At 37.6% G+C, this 19,928-nt stretch overlaps 1 protein-coding gene across 1 annotated transcript in view; it reads right to left on the reverse strand.

Moving 5' to 3' along the window:
- NUBPL (NUBP iron-sulfur cluster assembly factor, mitochondrial) overlaps window positions 1-19,928 on the reverse strand; it is a 243,628-nt gene that overhangs the window by 166,802 nt on the left and 56,898 nt on the right. The window contains exon 4 of the mRNA XM_068546417.1: window positions 19,274-19,364. Within this exon, the coding sequence (XP_068402518.1) occupies window positions 19,274-19,364 (91 nt within the window). The remainder of the gene's footprint in view (window positions 1-19,273; window positions 19,365-19,928) is intronic.

A 19,928-nucleotide genomic window follows, 5' to 3' on the forward strand; every position in this document is an offset into this window, starting at 1 on the left:
GGCATTTTTATGATATCTAGCCTTCAAAGAAATAGCCAATGGATAGGAAGTATGAAGACAGCATTCTGCATAAAAAGCTTTGTTAGGTTTTCTCTTCACACGTTTGCAGTTACCTGGACTGACCCCAATGACAACTAGTTCATGTCTTAAAGACTTCCTCTGTATACATGGCTAATATTTTTGACAACACTATCACTACTGAAAAAGTGAAGCTTTAATTTGAATCTCCTAACAGCAAAGAGCTAAACTTGTCAAAGTCTCGTGAAAGATATGCAAATATTAAAGAGATTATTTACTCCCCCTTGACCACATACAATGTATACTTAAAAGCATTTTAAAAAAAAAAAGATGTCAGCTGTCTCAACTCCGGGTGCATAGTGTGTGATCTCCTCATTAACTCCAATTATACAGTTAGGTAAATTAAGTTGCCTAAAACATTTAAAACTACATTTACAAATCAAATAAATCTGATACTCTCAAACCTTACAAATGCCTGACACGGTAGCCTTACCATCTACCAAAATCATTCTAAATACCCAAGCAACAATTGTAAATTTAATAAACAGAACTAATAAATGAAATAAATCCAATTATCTTGAATGCTCTAACACTATTTAGAAACTTAACCAAACGATTTTACATCTTTTAAATTAAAATCCTCCTAGGTATGGTGTAGCAGCAAACTGGGAAAAAACTCTGGTTCCTGAAGACCTTGTGGAATAAAACTGTCTTATCAGTCCTGTATGGATTGTGTCGTCTTATGTGAAAGAGAAATAAACCTTGTTTAAGCTAACACTGCGTTGGGTTTTCTTTCACTCACATCTAAAAATAATACTAATTAATACATAATATGTTTAATATCAAAGAAACATTTCAAATTAAAATTACAAAGCTAACATGACATTCTCTAATAGGTTTAATTCTCTTAAATGCTTCTAACACCTTTAAAAACAAATACACACATATAATATCACAATGATTATAAAATTTCTTCCTAAACTTAATACAAAAATGTTAATAATACTAATGGATTTGATTTGTTTCATAAAGTAGCACGTTTACCAAGATATGGTGAAGGATACAGATTATCAGTCAGGGTCAAACAGGGTCACAGAACCTAGGGGCTTCTTCCAGGAGAGTTCTACCTGGCTAGCATGCTAAGTTTTGTTGTGTTGTTGTTGTTGTTGTTTTAATGGTACTAGGACTTTTCAAGCCAATGGCTTTGCTTACAACTCGATATATCATATGTTCCTTCAATTTTTTTAAGCAACCTCCCAACATGTCATTTAATTGCCTACTTCAAATTGGTGATATTCTGTACGCTATACTCAGATTCAACTAATCTCTTTTCTGACTGATTGGATTCTGCTTTCCTTTCTTATCTTTCTCATCTGACTCAATGCCACAATGCTACATTCACTTTATTGGCAGGAAAGATGGAACAGAGAAATTAGTTTATTGCTGTTGTTTTTACAAATGATAATCAACAATTAGGTATGATAGAAATCAACTCTGTAAAACAGAACCTTACATGTCTACCATTATTGATTACTTGACTTCCACAGCTGGCTACTTATACAGCCTTATTTATTACCATAAAAGGTTAAAGTTAATCTTTTCAAAGGGTGACCTTTGTAAGGCCAAGAAACATTCCACACTTTCAATGGGTTTTTGAAAATGAGTATGTCTAAGTGAAGGTGCAGTGTGTAAATTCAAGTATTTCACAGTGACTGCAGTTTGTCTATTCCTTGGAGCTGAGGAACTTAGATTTTAGGGAAAAAATCACAGACTTGCAATAGGGAAATAGATTAAGAGAATCTGATGAACCCAGCTGTTTCTTTCCATACCATGAGAATTAGGTAAGCATAAGCATAAAGAAGTAAGGAAGTGTAAAGAACTGATTACACTGCTTTTCCTCTTCCACTGTATTGCTCACCGTTTTGTACCAGGTGATTAAAAATCCATTCACTATATCACTTCAGAATATGCCTAGAAATAATGTTCAAATCCTGCAACCTTATTTAAGCGGGATACTGACAAAGTGACCCACAGCCAGGAATACAATCAGAATGATAAGCATACTCAAAACTGCCTCATATGAGAAAAAGCTGAAGGCCGGACATTGTTTAGCTGAGAAAAAACTGATCGTGGTGTACAAATATTTCACAGGTTATGAAAGGAAAAAGAATTAGATTAGTTCGTTCTCATGAGGGCAGAACTCCTAAAAGCATGTGAAAGTTATAAGAAGGCAGATTTGCGGGATGAATTGGGAGATTGGGACTGACATATATACATTATTGATACTATGTATAAAATAGATAACTAATGGGAACCTACTGTTTAGCACAGGGAACTCTACTCAGTGCTCTATGGTGACCTAAATGGGAAGGAAATCCAAAAAAGAGGGGATATACGTATACAAACAGCTGATTCACTCTGCTGTACAGCAGAAACTAACACAACATTTTAAAGCAAATATATTCCAATAAAAATTAATTTAAAAAATAATAAAGCAGATTTTTGTTCAAAATTATAATAAATAGAGCTATCATGAAACAGCAAAATCTACCTCACTGGAGGTGTCTGACAGAAGCTAGGTCATCACTTACCACATATTTGTGGATTCCGTTATTTTCAAATTCACAAACTGAGAGTTTCACACATAGCCAAAGATGCAAGGCAGCAGCCTCTTTCCCCAATGTTCCAAATTCACCGATAATTACCAAATATCATCCAATAAATGTTCTCTTTCTGTGTATAACAAGGAATGACTCACACTTCCCCCAAGATTTTCTTAATGATTTATAGAAAGACTGAATTAAACCTAAAATATCCATCCATGTCCATTAATGAGTTAAAAGTGAAAGATGCATGTAACATACAGCTTACATATAAATACAGCTTACATAAATAATTGCCACTATTATGCTTCAAAGTCGAATAAACACTCTGATATACAATATTTTCTTCTCTCTTCCTCTGGATAATCTTCTTATGCACAAATACATTATGGGTTACGGAGTATCTAGATTCTGGCCCATTACCCTGGGCAAACTTTATTAATTTTTTATCTCACTCTCCTTATCTGTAAAATAACAGAGACCTGCTGATGCCCTTAATCAAATTAGGTAATCTAACATTATTTCTCCTTCCCTGCTTTCATCAATTCTCCAGTGCACACAGAGAAAATAACTTGGGAGTGACTATATATACAAAAAGGCAGAAAGATGACAATCTGTAAGTTGGATTTCCTCTCATTTCAAATCCTAGGTTTGCATCTTGAAACACCTCTGTTTCTGAGGGAGAGGGGCCAGGTGGTTACTATAACCCAGCTCCCCTGACTTTGCTGACTATCTGTCATTTGCCCCTCCAGTTCACCCTCTATCTGACCCAGGGGTTCTTCTATGGACTGCATCAAAAGCAGATCAGAAAGAGGAAGGCGGTGGGGGGGGGTTGGTTTGGGTATTTCATTTCCTGGTTTTCTCTCTGTGGGGTGATCTTGGGCTGGCTGGGTGCCTCTACCGAGTGTCACTGCTCCTCCCAAGACAGCCATCTCTACGAGGACTGCCTCCTTCCAGGTTTGATATGCTCCCTCCCCTCACCTCTTCAGGCCTAGAGGTAACTGCTCAACTGTTATCAACAGTTATTATCCTACCTCTTGTGGTTTTCCCACACTTCTTCCACATATTTATAAACAGTCTCTCTCAAATAACTTGAAAAGTGCTTCCGCGTTTTTGTTGGAAAGTGACCCCAGGAAATAGATCTTTGAAATGAGATTGAGATTACTCTAGAAACTCAGGAATAATCTCCATAGCAGGAGAAAATGGGACCAAAGGGAATGCATTTAGTGTTTTCAAGATTCATGATTATACAAATCAGATGAAGGGCAAAACTGGGAGATCCTATGGTGTGATGGTTAATTTTATGGCAATTTGACTGAGTCACAGGGTACCCAGATATTTGGTTTAACATTATTCTGGGTGTGCCTGTGAGGGTGTTTCTGGATGAGATTAACATTTGAATCAATAGACTGAGTAAAGCAGATTGCCCTCCCCAGTGTAGGTGGGCCTCATCCAATCCATTGAAGGCCTAAACAGAACAAAAAGGCAGAGTAAGGGAGAATATACCCTCCCTGCCAGGCTTCAAGCTGGAACATCAGTCTTCTCCTGCCTCCAGACTCAGACTGGAATTTACACCACCAGCTCTCCTGGTTCTCACACCTTTCGACTTGGACAAGAATATACCATCAGCTCTGCTGGGTCTCCAGCGTGCTGACTGCAGATCCTGGGACTTCTCAGCCTCCTTAACCACATAAGCCAATTCCTTATTATCCATCTATCTATCTGTACCTCCTATTGGTTCTGCTTATCTGAAGAGCCCAGACTAATACAAATGGCTACGGCACTTAATTGCTATGAAAAAAAGGTGACTGTAAAGATTGTGGACTCATCTGACTTCCTAGAGAGTATATAGGAAGAAAAAAGAAAAGCTATGAACATAACTTTGCTTCTGGCCATGAAAAAGTAAAAGCAGGATTTACCCTGTAACTACCTCCCGTAGCACTCCACCCCCCTGCCCCACCAACACAAGCACACTTTGAAAAACTAGAAAACTGGACCGAAACATATAAAACTACGTTTTCAGACACAGGGCAATAGGCAGGAAGACCACAATCCTTGAAAAGGGAAACAAAAAGATGAGCCCTATGACTGCCCCAGTTTACTGCCCTAGAGGCAGTTTCCAGGCTGCAGCACAGGAAGGGGGAATCCAAACAAAGCCCAGTAACACTGCTGAACTGAGAAAAAAATATTCAGAGTTAGGTGAAGCCAAGGCAGCGAGAATTTACGGGGCAGTATATCAGAGAGGAGAGAGCAACACAGAGAACTGCACAGGGGACCTGAGGAGTCTCTAGCTGAGTATTCATCTGCACATGAGTGAGAGGAAATTCCCTGGGACTGAGGAAAGAATCAGCAGAGAGCTGCAATTCCCAAAGATCACATACAGCTGGAAACAGTTTCTATGCTCCCACCAACCAGAGAGGAAAGATCTCCTAATACATGGTAGAGTCCTCTGAAAGGAATCAGAGTAGTTCTGGGGTAAATTAGCCCTAGGCTAAAGGCTGCTCTGGACCCACTCGAAGTTTAAAAGCTGTCCTCAAAAGAATCAAACTGATTCCAGGTAACTTAATTGCATATAATAAGAACTGGCAAACTCTTTCTGTAAAGAACCAGACAATAAAGATTTTAGTCTTTTTTCTATGGATGGACCTCCTGAACTCGGCAGAGTGTGTCAAGATATTCATGACAATTGAGGCTGAACAAAATCATTTTCAATTAAAGAAGACACAAATACTTAGGTGGGCCTTGCTGACTATCTTCCTAAAACCAATCCCATTTATTGTATAAATAAACTAAGTCTTGGAGAGTTTAAGTCAACTTGCTCAAAGTAAACAAAGGTAATAACATAGCTTGCAGTCAGGATTTGACTCCAAGTCTCTCAGACTCTAAAATCTACAGTAACAACTATATCTTATTGCCTCCCTTGTAATGATTCTTTTGCTATCCCCATCTAACCGATAAATTTCATCAGAGCATGCTATCACCTTAACTGAAGCATCCTCTGTTGCTACTGACTACTTGCAATAATGGTGAAAGGCGGTGAGCATTTACTGAGAACCTTTAAATTTATTATCTCACTTATTTTTCATACAGCCTTCAAAGTTGTAGACCTTGCCCACGCGCACACAGCAGTAAATGGCGCCATCAGAATTGGGGGCTGGGTCAGTGAGACTCCAAAGCCCAAGAGCTTCCCACCACAGCACACTGTCTTAATAGCAGCACAAATCATAGGCCTCAGAGCGGTCCAAAGTTAAGAAGTATAAGAAAAACTATGTCCCAAACCACAGAAAGGGAAGAGGGAATGCAAGAGGGAAACTGGGAACGGCTATTTGGGAAGGGGAAAGCTTCACTGAGAAGTGTGACATGTTTTCTGTGCACCTTGGCTCATATGGTTTCCCTGTTTCCATTAAGGTCCAATTTAATTCTATCAAATTCATAAAGCCATTTTCTACCTCCCCTTGCCCTCTCTGGTCTCCTATATTCTTTAAACCAATTATGTGATAGCATAAACTACATTATACTGCTATTTCTGAGCATTTATTAATCAGATTACAAGCAGCTTGAGGACATTTTTTGTATCTTATAGTCTACATTCTAACATGACTGCAGCGTCTGTGTTGATGATGATCATATTCAAGTATTATATTTTTGAAAAATTAACTAGAAGTTTTTCAAAAATAGATTATCAATTCCAGGTACCTTAATGCCAATATAGTAAACAAAGAGAGAAAAGACCTAGTTCAACTCTCTACAGGACTTGTTTCCAAAGTGCCACATTTAAGTAATATTTCCAGACTTTAGACACAAACTAATTCATTTGTAAAGCACTCATTTCCACATTACTTTAAAAAAGGAAGAAAAAAAAAATGAGGTCAATAATTTCCTGAAATCTATAACAAGCATGAAGCTTACCAAACTAGAAACCCAGACTTCTAACTTCTGGTTGAAGAACTTTCCATTAGACCAGTTAGGTCTCCAAGTACAGTCTCTGGTCCTCTAGAGATCCCAAGAATCTTTCAGATGATCCAAGTGGGTAAGACTGTTTTCATAAAAATACTAAGATGTTATTTGGCCTTCCTCTGGGTCAACTTTTACACAGATGGTCGAAAAGCAATGATGGGTAGAACTGACGGCACCTTAGCACAAATCAAGACAGTGGTACCAAACTGTACTAGTAGTCTTCATATTCTTCCCCAGCATGAACTACAGTAAAAATAAATGCCAGTCCTGGAGGAAGTAGTGAAATTTATTTAATTTATTAAATCTTGACCCTTCAGTACACATCTTTTTAAAATTCTGTGTGACAAAATGGGAAGTACAAATAAAGCACCTCTGCAGCACACTGAATTACAATTCTCAAGGGAAAGCACTTGTGCAATTGTTTGAGTTGTAAGCTAACTGGACATATTTTTCATGGATCACCATTTTTACTTGAAAGACGACACAGAGAACAGACTTGTGGTTGCCAAGGGGAATGCGGGTTGGGGAGGGAAGGAATGGGAGTTTGGGATTAGCAGAGGCAAACTATTATATATAGGATGGATGAACAACAAGCTTCTATTGTATAGCACAGAGAACTATATAAAATATCCTGTGACAAACCATAATGGAAAAGAATATATATATATAAAACTGGATCACTTTGATGTACAGCAAAAACTAACACAACATTGTAAATCAACTATATCAATAAAATGAACTTTTTAACAAAGAAACTACTACTTGTCAAATTTTGGTGTAGTATCAAAGAAGAAAATTGACATTTATTTGAAATGACTACTAAAATAGCCTCCCTTTTTCTAACTACATGTCTGTGTGAGGCTGGAATTTCCTCATCTGTTTCACCCCAAACAACATATTGCAACAGACTGAATGAAAAACTAGATAGGAAAATCTAGCAGTCTTTTGTTAAGTCAGACATATAAATGATTTACAAAAATATAAAGCAATGCCACTTTTCTCACTAATTTTCTACTTCAGAAAATACAGTTATTTTTCATTAAAATGTATGTTAAGAAGTATGAGTTTGTTGTTACTTTTAATGAATTAATGAACAAGGTTTATTTAATTTCTCAGTTTTAACTCTAACTTGATAAACATCAATAAATATAACTTACATTAGGAAAAACTGAGGGGGATCGTCATTTTTAAGAGCATAAAAGAGGGCTTCCCTGGTGGCGCAGTGGTTGAGAATCTGCCTGCCAATGCAGGGGACACGGGTTCGAGCCCTGGTCTGGGAAGATCCCACATGCCGCGGAGCAACTAAGCCCGTGAGCCACAACTACTGAGCCTGCGCGTCTGGAGCCTGTGCTCCGCAACAAGAGAGGTCGCGATAGTGAGAGGCCCGCGCACCGCGATGAAGAGTGGCCCCCACTTGCCGCAATTAGAGAAAAGCCCTCGCACAGAAACGAAGACCCAACACAGCCATAAATAAATAAATAAAATAAATAAATGAAAAATTAAAAATACTTAAACAAAACAAAACAAAAAAATTTAAAAAATAAAAAAGAGCATAAAAGACCCCACCGGCCAAAAAGTTTGAGGAACTACTGCACTATATTATACTATAATGGAACAGTCAGAAGAGTATGAAGAGAAGTAAACAGATTTATAATCTAAATATTAACCATGAAAACACACAAATTTCTGGGAAAAAGTCTCACTTCACCTCTGGTCAAACTCAGGGTTAGGAGGCAGGGAGAGGACTATGGTTTGTTTTGGAGGAAAGGAATAGCTAAGAGGAAAAGCCAACTCTAGGATAAACTTACAGGTTCTCCAGAAAACCCCCAACTCCCCACAGCCCTCAGTTACAGCTACCATTTACCATCTCTGCCTGGAATTACAAAGAAACAGAAGTGGGTAGACAGGAAGGAGGAAGGTTACAGAAATGAGACAAGCCTCAGGCACATTTGAAACATAAAGGGCTATTTTGGGGTAGAGGTAGTAGAAGGTGGTAGATTATGTTGTGATTTATAAATGAAACATCCCATACGTATTTTGCTTATGACAGAAGATATCACCCATAGTCTCAATGTCCATTTTTTAACACCAAAATAAAAAAGATAAACATAATCTTTCCATTAATTTTTTTAATATGCCCAAGTCTTTTGCTCTTTTAAGCCTTATCAGGATCCAGGGTTGGCTAGACTACATCACAGAAATATTAGAAGGTCCTCTCTGTTTGCATGGTTCTCTGTTCATAGCTTCATACGGTACTTAGTGTGCTGACATTTCCCATCACTCCCACTGTGAGCGCCTCAAGAATAGTTTACATCTTACTCATCTTTTTTCCCTGGAGCACAGCACAGTACCATTATAGACATACTCAATAAATGATTCCCAAATGATTGATTTCCCAAAGGCCAAATATAAATACTTTATAAAATATATTTCTTCAAGAAGCACAACACAAGTTGTACACGGACGTCTTCAAAATAGTAGTTTAGTAAATTGAAAACTTGGACATACTGTCAAATTTAAAACATAATTTTTAATTCTTATCTTATTTAGCCTCTCTGAACACGTTGACCGCTTCACCCTAAAACTCCCCCTTGGCTTCCAGGGTGCAGTTTTTTCCTTGTCTTCTTCCTATTTCTCTGGCCACTCCTTCTCAGTTTTTCTCTGATCACCTTAGGTTATCTCCCCCAAATTCTATCCTCAGTCCTATACCGTACTTGACTCTCTCTAAAACTCTTTTGTGTTACCATATCTAAATCAGGATTCCTCAACTCCAGCAGAACTGACATTTTGGACCAGATAATAATTTGTTGTGAGGGGATGTCTTGTGCATTACAGGATATTTAGCAGTATCTCCGGTGTCTATCTACTAGATCCCCCAGTTGTGACAATCAAAAATGTCTCTAGTCATTGCCAAATGCCTCTGGGGGGGTGGGGGGGGAGGCAAAATCACTCCTGGTTGAGAATCACTGATCTAAACTAACAACTTCAACTATCACCTATATGTATACCACTAACTCCCAAATCTGTATCTCTAGCCCAAACCTCTCTCCTTAACTCTCAACACATTCCAATCACCTGATGACTAACTCTCTTTGGACATCAAATTCAACATAAACCTTAACTCATCACTGTTTTCCTTAAATTTATTCTTTTTTCCTATCTGCTCCATCTTGATGAGTGACACAACTATCTATCCAGTCACTCAACCCAGAAATCCAGAAGCCATCCTAAAGACCTTTTTCTCATTCATATTCAGTGAATTACCAAACCCTATTCATTCAATCTCTTGAATACCTCAGTTGGGTCCCTCCCTCTCCATTTCTACTAACACAGACTTAAATCAGGCCTCATTACATCTCACCTGGATCAATGTAATAGCATCTTAATTGGCTCTACCTCTCATCTAGTCCTATTACTGTTCCTCCACAATCCTGCCAAAGCGATCATCCTAGAATTCAAAACTAACAGTGTCACTCCCCTAAAATTCATGATAGCTTCTCATAGCCTTAGAATTACACTTCAGCTCCTCAAACAAGCACAAGAAGGAATTTATGATAGTACCCTGACCTACCTTTCTGGCTTATTCTTGCAACTCACCCACAGACACTCTTCACTTCTGCCATGCCAAACAACTTGCACTCTGTTAACACATGAGAGTCCCTCTGCCTGGACTGTCCTTCTCACCTTCAATCCTCAACCCCTTCTTACAACAAACTCCTGGTTCATCCATTTTTCAAAAGTTAGCTCAAAAATCACCTCCTCCAGGAGGTTTTCCCTAAATTCCCACTTTAGAGTCACCATCTCTGGGTTCACAAAAAAAGGGCTTATACTTCTGTAACAGCATTTACTTATGCTTATGATGCTTACGATCATTAGCTAATGTCTTACTCTAAGCTCCTGAGAGCAAGGATCAAATCTTATTTGAGCTGATAGCCAAAGAACCAAGTATTTCTCATGTCTACTAACTACATAGAAGATACCCAGTAAATGTTTGCTAAATAAACGGAAATAATGTCTCCTTCAACATTTCACTTTTGATACAATTGCAAATTTTAAAAGTAGGTCTAAAGTAAGCATAGTTTAACAGCAAACATTTTTATTTTAAGCCAGTGCTAGTTAAGCTACAAGTAACAAAAATTTTAAGGATGCTTTACTTAAATATATATGTGTATATAGATATGTGCGTGTGTATGCTTTTTCAGCCACAGGATCTGTAATAGAAAAAAAACCCAACTGTTCCTCTAATGACTATGGTGCCCACTAAATATTCAAACGGAGCCATCTGAACTCATGTCCTCCTGATGACTAAGACTGGTATCTCAATTTTTAGTTTCTGTTCTTGTCCAATCTGACAGTAAGAACATTCTTGCTTACGTGAGGCTTCTGGATCAAGTGTACAACACACAGTATCAAACTGTGCAATTGTTTGTTTGAAATAAGAAAGTGGCTTACAGCTGGATCTATCTTATCTTATAACCAAGAGTTAAAACTTAGCCCTTTTAGCCCTTCTAATAGAATACCAATCCCCGTAATACTACTATGCTTAAAACAAACCAGCATTACATGTCCCCCATAAACCCCAAGCATAAAGAAGCCAAATTTTCAGATCTAGACTTTGATACTCAGCTTCCTGCCTCCATCCCCATTTTTCAGAAGCCCCACATGCATCACCCCAGGCCCTCTTAGCCTCACTCATCTCTCATTCCAGCCACCACTATGGCAACCAGATCTGCTTGGACTCTGACCAGTGTCACAGAGGAACTATCTGGCACTACCTTGCTTCAGGCCTATATACTGTGTGCCTCTCACCTGCCACCCCAAAACTTTTGTGTTGAAGGACGAAACATCGCCAGACACCATAGGTCTCTGCCAGGACTTACTCATACACAGTTCAGAAATGCAGGTGAATTAATACCTCCTGAGGTGAGCCTTTGGTCACTGCAAGATGGATACCATTAGATAAATTGTTCCCCTTTTCTCCCAGATACACTGTCTTGAGATGGAGCCTACACAATCCCATGCAATCAAGCAAGCTGTCACAGTTAGCGACAGCCAGCTAGATAGCGCATTTTCATATTGGTTCTCCCTCCCTTTCTCCTTCCTCAGCCCGGTTTGGCACTCCCTAATAAATTATTACTCTACAGGGCTCTGCTTTCTGGGGAACCCAGTTTAAGACATTCCACCACTTCAAGAAAAGTTTGTGGTTTGTACACTGCAAGGGAGATCCCAAAGCCCATTAAACCGCAAGCTGCTATTTCTGCTTTCTTTTCCTTAACTGAAAGACCTCAGAGACAGCAGAATAAAATCAAAACCTACCATCACTGCTTCCTCACTCACCATTTCTCCACACCTATCATAAGTACCAATCTCCAGAAAAAACAGTCTCAAATAAGATCTTTACACTAATACACTCAAATAATAATCTTTGTCCATGCACTATTTTAGCCTGGCAATGTGGATGGTCTGAGGAAAAGAATGATGGTGTACACTGAGACACTAGTTCCTTCTCTTTTTTCAGGTTGTTCTTAGTCTTAGAGCTGGCATTCTGGACACTGTCCTTTCCATCATGGCCCAAATTCAGGCCCCACAAGACTCTACCCCTTATGAGTAAGCAGATCTGTACTCAACATTTCAAAACTAAAATGTGAGGCAAGACTGGCACTGTCCTACCACACTGAAACAATGTGAGCAACCATTTCACTCCATGTAACATAATTCTCAAAAGTCAAATGCCTTAACAATATAGATTCTTTCTCTTTTCCTAAAAATGGACAAAAGTAGTATAAGACAGCCACTCACATATCACAAAGATTAACTGCTAAGATAATATCTTAAAACTGTCCATATTGTTCATTAAAATATATATATTATGATTGCAAATTAAGTTACTAACATACCCAAAGCAGAAACTAAAATATGCAGCTAATGTACAAGAAATTTAGCAGGAAACTTCTTCATCTATACAACTAAGATTTACTGAGCATCTACTATATAACCAAGCATAAGCGAAACAAATCAAGCCCGAAAGCCTCTGCTCTGTGAATGTTGTATTGCCTAGTAGAGGAGATTTAAAAAATTAAACAGGGGACTTCCCTGGTGGCGCAGTGTTTAAGAATCCACCTGCCAACGCAGGGGACACAGGTTCAAGCCCTGGTCCGGCAAGATCCCACATGCCGCAGAGCAACGAAGCCTGTGCACCACAACTACTGAGCCTGCGCTCTAGAGTCCGTGAGCCACAACTACTGAGCCCACATGCCACAAGTACTGAAGCCCGTGCACCGAGAGCCCGTGATCCACAATAAGAGAAGCCACCGCAATGAGAAGCCCGCACACCGCAATGAAGAGTAGCCCCTGCTCACCGCAGCTAGAGAAAGCCCGCGCACAGCAATGAAGGCCCGACCCAGCCCTAAATAAAATAAATAATAAATTTCTAAAAATAAATAAATAAAAGTTTTAAAATTAAGACAGATAATTCAAAAACTACCCTTGCAATTGCAATAAGGAGAGTGATGAGTCAGAGAAGGAGTCATGGAAGAAGAAACATTAAAACTGAGACCTGATAGTAGAAACTTGTTGTGGGGCAGGGGTGGAAGACAGCAGAGATGGAAGGTGCCTCAGGCAGAGAAAATAAAACACACGAGGGTCCTCAGCACAGAGCGTGGCATTTTTGAGCAACAGAGGCCACTGTGACTGATGTTCACTAAACAACAAGGCAAGTTTATTGGAAGTGAGCCTGTAGAAGTAGAGAGAAGGCGGAAACCAGATCACAGAGGGCTTTATAACATTGGTAATGTTACAAACGGTAATATAGGTAACAATAGCATTAAGAATTTTGAATATAATAAGCTCTATCACTTTTCGTGACGTGAAAATGTAACTTTGGGCTACAATTCCTAACAACTTGAAGGCTACTGAAGTTTCCAAACTGAAAATCAGAGGTTTACAGCTAAGCTTAAGTCTCCCAATCAAACATCACTATTCTATTTTCTCCCAGTTCTGTAATGATTGCTCTTTTAAAGAACAGATTGATTCACTGGGTCAATACCACAGACACTTATTGAAGAAACCCTGTATTGTTATGTCCAGTACTGATAATATTGCCAGAACAAATCTACCCAATTTTTTTTCCCATTTTTTAAAATTGTGGTAAAACGTACATAACATAAAATTTACCATCTTAATTATTAAGTGTACAGTTCAGTGGTATTAAATATAATGTTGTCCAACCATCACCACCATCCCTCTCCATAACTCTTTTCATCTTATAAAACTGAAATTCTATACCTATCAAACAATAACTCCCCATTTCCCCCTCCCCCAAGCTCCTGGCAACTACCATTCTACTTTCTGTCTTTATGAAGTTGACTACTCGAAGTACCTCATATAAGGGAAATCATACAGTATTTCTCTTTTTGTGACTGGCTTTATTTCACTTAGCATAACATCCTCATGGTTCATCCATGTTGCAGCTTATGTCAGAATTACCTTTTTAAGGCTGAATAATACTACATTGTATGTATATACCACATTTTGCTTAACCATTCATCCACTGATAGACACGTGGGTAGCTTCCACATTTTAGCTACTGTGAATAATGCTGCTATAAACATGGGTGTACAAAATCTATCCAGTCTTGATGAACAAGATGTCATTTCAATCCAATACCCTGTATAAACGCATACCACATAGACAAAATCCAGAATGGAAGTCCAAAAGGAAAGTGAAAAAGATGCCTTATTTCATCGCTTTTTTCTTTTGGTAGCGTGTCTAATTTCTCTTCTCTCTTGCTAGCCTCACCAAATCTAGACCATCAGAACTTTTCATGCCTCTTAGTATAATTTCATTACTAATGACCTCTTGCCTTTTCCCATGGAGTTCCCAATTCACGGATGAATATTCCCCAAATCCTCCACCTTCAAAAGTCATTTTACATCCTGCTTTCACCGAACTACTTTCCTTTCTAAATGCTTTACTTTCCTGTTAGCCCAAAAAGAAAAAAAAAAGGGGGTGGGGGGGAAGCAGCATATGTTTTATTAAAATATTCCTGTAACTATGAATCAGCAATAATGGGTTCTATTTTAAAACGCAAAAATTTCAGAGACTACGTAAGTAAAAATAGAGTATTATAAATAAAATTGCAAGCTATCTCCGCTCACAATACCTAACAGTAGTAAGCTTCTTTTAATTTTTCTCATCTGAGAGAAGATACTGAAAATGTGCTGATAATGTTGAGAAACATTAAATATGATCAAAAGATTAGGAAATAAGAAAACAAACAAACAAACATTTTTTCCAGTCTGGAACTAGACTGGAAAAGAGAATATGAAGTATAAATAGCCTTGAAAGATATAGCCACATTACAAATGTACCCTCCTATTAATCTACACATCTTAAGGGCAGCCCTCTGATATTACTCAAAAAGTGAAGGAGGCATAAAAGGACACCAATCTTGTCGTGGGGCAGGTGCTAATCAGAAACTCAAAGATGTAAGGACTATTTGACATACACACAGATACATCCGGTCAACACCGTTTGCTGCCATCCTGTGAAAGAAAACAAAAATTAACAGGCAATAGCTACTAAAATACACTTAGTTGTTCTGTAGATAAATAAAGCATTCTTCAATGACTTCATCTGCTGCAGCCCCTGGCTAAGATGGTTTGCAGCAGAGCAAGTAGAACTCCAAAAAGAGGCTGCCTATTCTTCAGCTCAGGACTGTCAAAGAAAAAAGGAAAAGGGTTTTACCACACTAAAAAGGTATTTAGTTCAGCCTACTCAATGACCCATGCAAGAAACAATAAGCAAAGGATGGACTTTGGTCTTGATAAAGTAGGGTGATAGGATTCTTCAAAGAACAGATCTCATCTCTGAGATATTTTAAAGATAAAAGTGCCTAAAGCCAGAGCAAACCAAACTTTTTAAGAATCCTTCAACCCTGATTTACACTTTGCCTTAATATTCTAGGTATAAAAGAGATTGTAAACAAAACCCAGGAAGGCAGCAAGAAAAAAGTTATTTCTATAACACTGTGATTATGGAATACATCCCAGAATCTTTCCGAAAGATAATCAGAGGAACTCCAGCGTCAGATGAAACCCAAGGGTCCGCAAGACAATGACCAGAAGAAGCAAATTATAAATGAGAAGCTTTGGGAGCTCCAACCACTGGATCAGAATTTAATCATCCATGTCAATAACTTCAGTAACACCCCTAACTCTCTGCCTTGGAAGGAAACAAGGTAATTTCAGGAATGAGTAGAATTCACTCTCATTCTTTATGCACTTAAATTATCTTAAAGAAATCTTAGTCACTTCCTGGTAGTTCTTACTGGAGATGAGTGCTGTTATTAAAGGTCATTTGCCCAAGCTGATTTTCCACATTTTCTCTGTCTCATAAGCCCATACACACATTCATTCCTAAACTTGGAAAATACTTAATACCTTAGGACAGAGAGCAGAATACTGTGACATGAGTGCAAAATTTCTAGCCCACAACAAAAGAAAAGTGAATCCTACTCAAAAAAAAGTCTCACAGTCAATCATTAATAATCACTGTGTCATCCTCAATAAAGTTACTTGACATTTCAATTTTAGTAGCCTCTCTCCACAGGCCTTAACATTTTCCTACTTTATTAGCTAAGTACACTAAAAGACATTGTTTGGTAAAACTAAGTAGTAAAAAATTCACAAGAATTCTGAAGGTGATTTATCATCACAAAACTGTGAAAGAAAGCAGATTCCTACCAGTAAAAGTCAGTTGAGAAAACTTAGTGAAAAATCCTCAACAAAAAAGAATATTACAGGGCTTCCCTGGTGGCGCAGTGGTTGAGAGTCTGCCTGCCAATGCAGGGGACACGGATTCGAGCCCTGGTCTGGGAGGATCCCGTGAGCCACAACTACTGAGCCTGTGCGTCTGGAGCCTGTGCTCCACAACAAGAGAGGCCACTCTAGTGAGAGGCCCGCGCACCGCGATGAGGAGTGGCCCCCGCTCGCCGCAACTAGAGAAAGCCCTCGCACAGAAACGAAGACCCAACACAGCCATAAATTAATTAATTAATTAATTAATTTAAAAAAAAATCTACTTTTAAAAAAAAAAGAATATTACATTAACAAATTAACAATACATTTCTGTGTGCAACCACCATTTAATATTCACTCGCAATTTCAGTTTAAAACCTTTCTAGTCAATAATTTCTAGGACTGTACTTTGAAATCTGCATATTATGTTATCTAGAAAGTTAAAAAAGAGAAAAATGACTGGTATTTGTTCTTTAAAAAAAAAAAAAAAGTTAATCCACACTTAGATGATAATTTCTCAAACTACATATGGATTTTATTCTAAATTCCATTAGGTTCCCAAAGCAACTGGTCACTTGCAGCCACTATAATGTCAACCTGTTGAGGGTTTTGTACAATACTCTTTCTACAAACTGGCTAGACTTTCCATTACCATAATTTTGCATATGAACATAGACAAATCACTATTGTCATTTTAAGCTGATAGAAATATTCCCAACCTAAGAAATCCAAAACTATTATAAACTTAAATTTTTCTTCAATTACTGAATTCACTTCTCTAGAATCAAATGTAAAATTTCCCTTGGTAATCAGGCTAAAATACCATAAGTACAAGAAGTGTGGTTTCTCTATAGTCTCCTCAAAAAGAAAAAATATATGAGAATGAATCTGTCAACCTTAACATGGAGTTTTAAAATGAACAAGTTGACCAAAACTACATGACCATATGTCTGCTTAAATAATGAAGAGAAAAAGACAGTCCTGAAGTCCCACTGCCCCTATGGTTGTCTAGCTAAGTCCAGGAACAGAGGAACATTTATAAAGCTAAGATTCTGCTCACCATTCTATCTCCACAAAATCTGAACTGCTGAAAACAAATCTTTTTTCTTATTGTTAATTAGATAATTCCACGGTGCATTGTGTTTTCTATAATAGAGAGTAATACAGGATAAATTAACTTGACAAAAATGTAAAAATGTCAAAATGATGCCAATTAGTATAATGCTGGCAGGTTTATCTAAGATTCAAAAAACAATTTATAAGATGGGCTTTCAAGAATCCACATTCTTTTAAGTGAATGCCTTAATCATTTAGTTTATTTCTGGGGACTTAAGATCAGCTTGTCAACACACAAAAAAGTATTATTTTCAGGTTTTCCAAGATTTCCAATAGCTCATTTTTACCAGAAAGCCTATTTAATAGCAGCCAATTTGCAAACATCAAATTTAATATTACAGCTTCAGTAAAACAAGAAGAAAGACATTCAAGTTCACTTCAACTATTTACATTGGCATAGACTGAACAGACTACTTAAGAAAAAACTGACACCAAGGGCTCCATTTTGCTATCACTCATGTGCTACAGGCACTAGTTTTCACATTACTTTAATCAAGAGATAGATATAACAAGTCTATCATTTAAAGTACACAAATTCATTACTCCTTCTTTGTGTAAGTTTGACATTTTGCCTCACGGCACATATTTGCAAACTAAGTATGCACTCCACTAAAAGGGCAAAGAACAAAGAAACTAGAATAACTTAGCTTCCTTAAGTTTATATTTTCACGAAACAAGAAAACAACTAAGTGGGTGCTTGTAATGTAGGACTGCTAGGGTCAATTTTATCATCACTAGAGCCTCAAGTTTCCTTCAAAGTGATAGGGAGAATCTTTATTATCTGATAAATGGTTATTCAGAACATAACGTTGTAACTGATTTCAACAACTACAGCACAAACAAAAGCACCTTAAAGAGCAGACAATGTCTAATTACCTAACTTTTAATGACAACGATACAAAAAAAAAACTTCTATTATATACACAGAAAATCCAATAAATACCCTGCATTAAATACAGGCATTTTGTCCTAGATTCATGGACAATAAAAGGTCTAATAAGAAACAAAAGAAATTATTCAATTTTATACTCTTACTATAATTAGAAATAAATTTTAATAAACTAATTTCACTGAAAACTATTTTTCAAGAAGAGTTACCAGTTGTTCCAATTTTTCATTTTTTGATCACAGAATTTCCTTGTTCTTAAAGCTTTATATTTAATAGCTTTGTAAGAAAATATAATAACAAGATCAGTAAATATTAAAGATTTACTCAAAAAATTACTCTGTCCTATTGATGGCAGTGAAGGCTGGGGAGAGAACTAAAATTCTATGGTTTTTTCAAAAACACTTTAAGACAAATATAACAAATATCTGATTAGAGAAAATAATTTTCAGCTCTTCTAACACAAATATATTAGATACTTTCTATTCAAATACCCCCATACATTCACACATTTTTATATACAGAGAGGATGATGAGCTGAATTTGACCACTTATGATGTGCCAAGCACTGTGCTTTGAACGGACTACACTTACGGCAACTTCGTAATTGAGCGATTATGTACAGCAATTCTGTCTGGTAAGTACAATTGTTAACGCTATTTACACATGGGGGTGTTGAGGCACGAAGAGGTTGAACAATTCATTCAAAGCGACACGGTTTATCAGTGACAGAGTCAGAATTTAAACCCAGACAGTCTGGCCCCGCATCTGATTTCGGAATTACTATATTATAGGGTGTATAAGGTACACATGGTGCGTGACACAATGCCTGACACTCCGCAGGCACTAAACAGAAGTGTAACTGTTGTCATACTGCTTCTCTCTTTTTTACTTACTCTGTGATAACTCTGGATCTCCTTTCAGATTCATCATCTTCGGAATAGAAGGGCCATACACATCCACATCTAGCAAACCAACAGCCTTTGACTGTAAGAAAACAGAATTTACCGTCAGATTTTTCCCCACTCTTCATCAAAGATGAAGTGCACAAAAACAGCAGGTCTGACTACAGAAAAGACAATTTGCAAAATATTCCAAAATCACAACCTAAACTTTCAAAGCAACAGTAAGGTAAAAGAACATAAACTGCTCAGGGTAAATATTGTTTGTTGGTTTACTAATCTCTTCTAGATAACTGACTAAAGAAATCCACTGCATCCACTTTAAACATTGTGGTTCAGATCTCCCATACACTCACAAACAGACTAAGACCTTTTGATCTGAAAACTAACAAATTACTTGCACACAATGTTAAAATAATGGTTTACAACAGCAAACATAACCCCAGCAAGAAGGAGCATTAACTTCTGGAAAGACCATCTAACACACCAAAGAATACAAAATGAAAGAAAAAAAGCATAGAAACAAGACCATAATTAAAGCAAGTGAGAAATGCTGATGCAAACCTGGCATGGAAATGCTAACGAGGATAGCAGCAGACATAGTACAGAGACAACCTCTTACGTGCCAGTCACAGTTAAAAACCCGAAG

This window comes from Eschrichtius robustus, chromosome 1 (genome assembly GCF_028021215.1).
Source record: "Eschrichtius robustus isolate mEscRob2 chromosome 1, mEscRob2.pri, whole genome shotgun sequence".
Classification (NCBI taxonomy): domain Eukaryota; kingdom Metazoa; phylum Chordata; class Mammalia; order Artiodactyla; family Eschrichtiidae; genus Eschrichtius; species Eschrichtius robustus.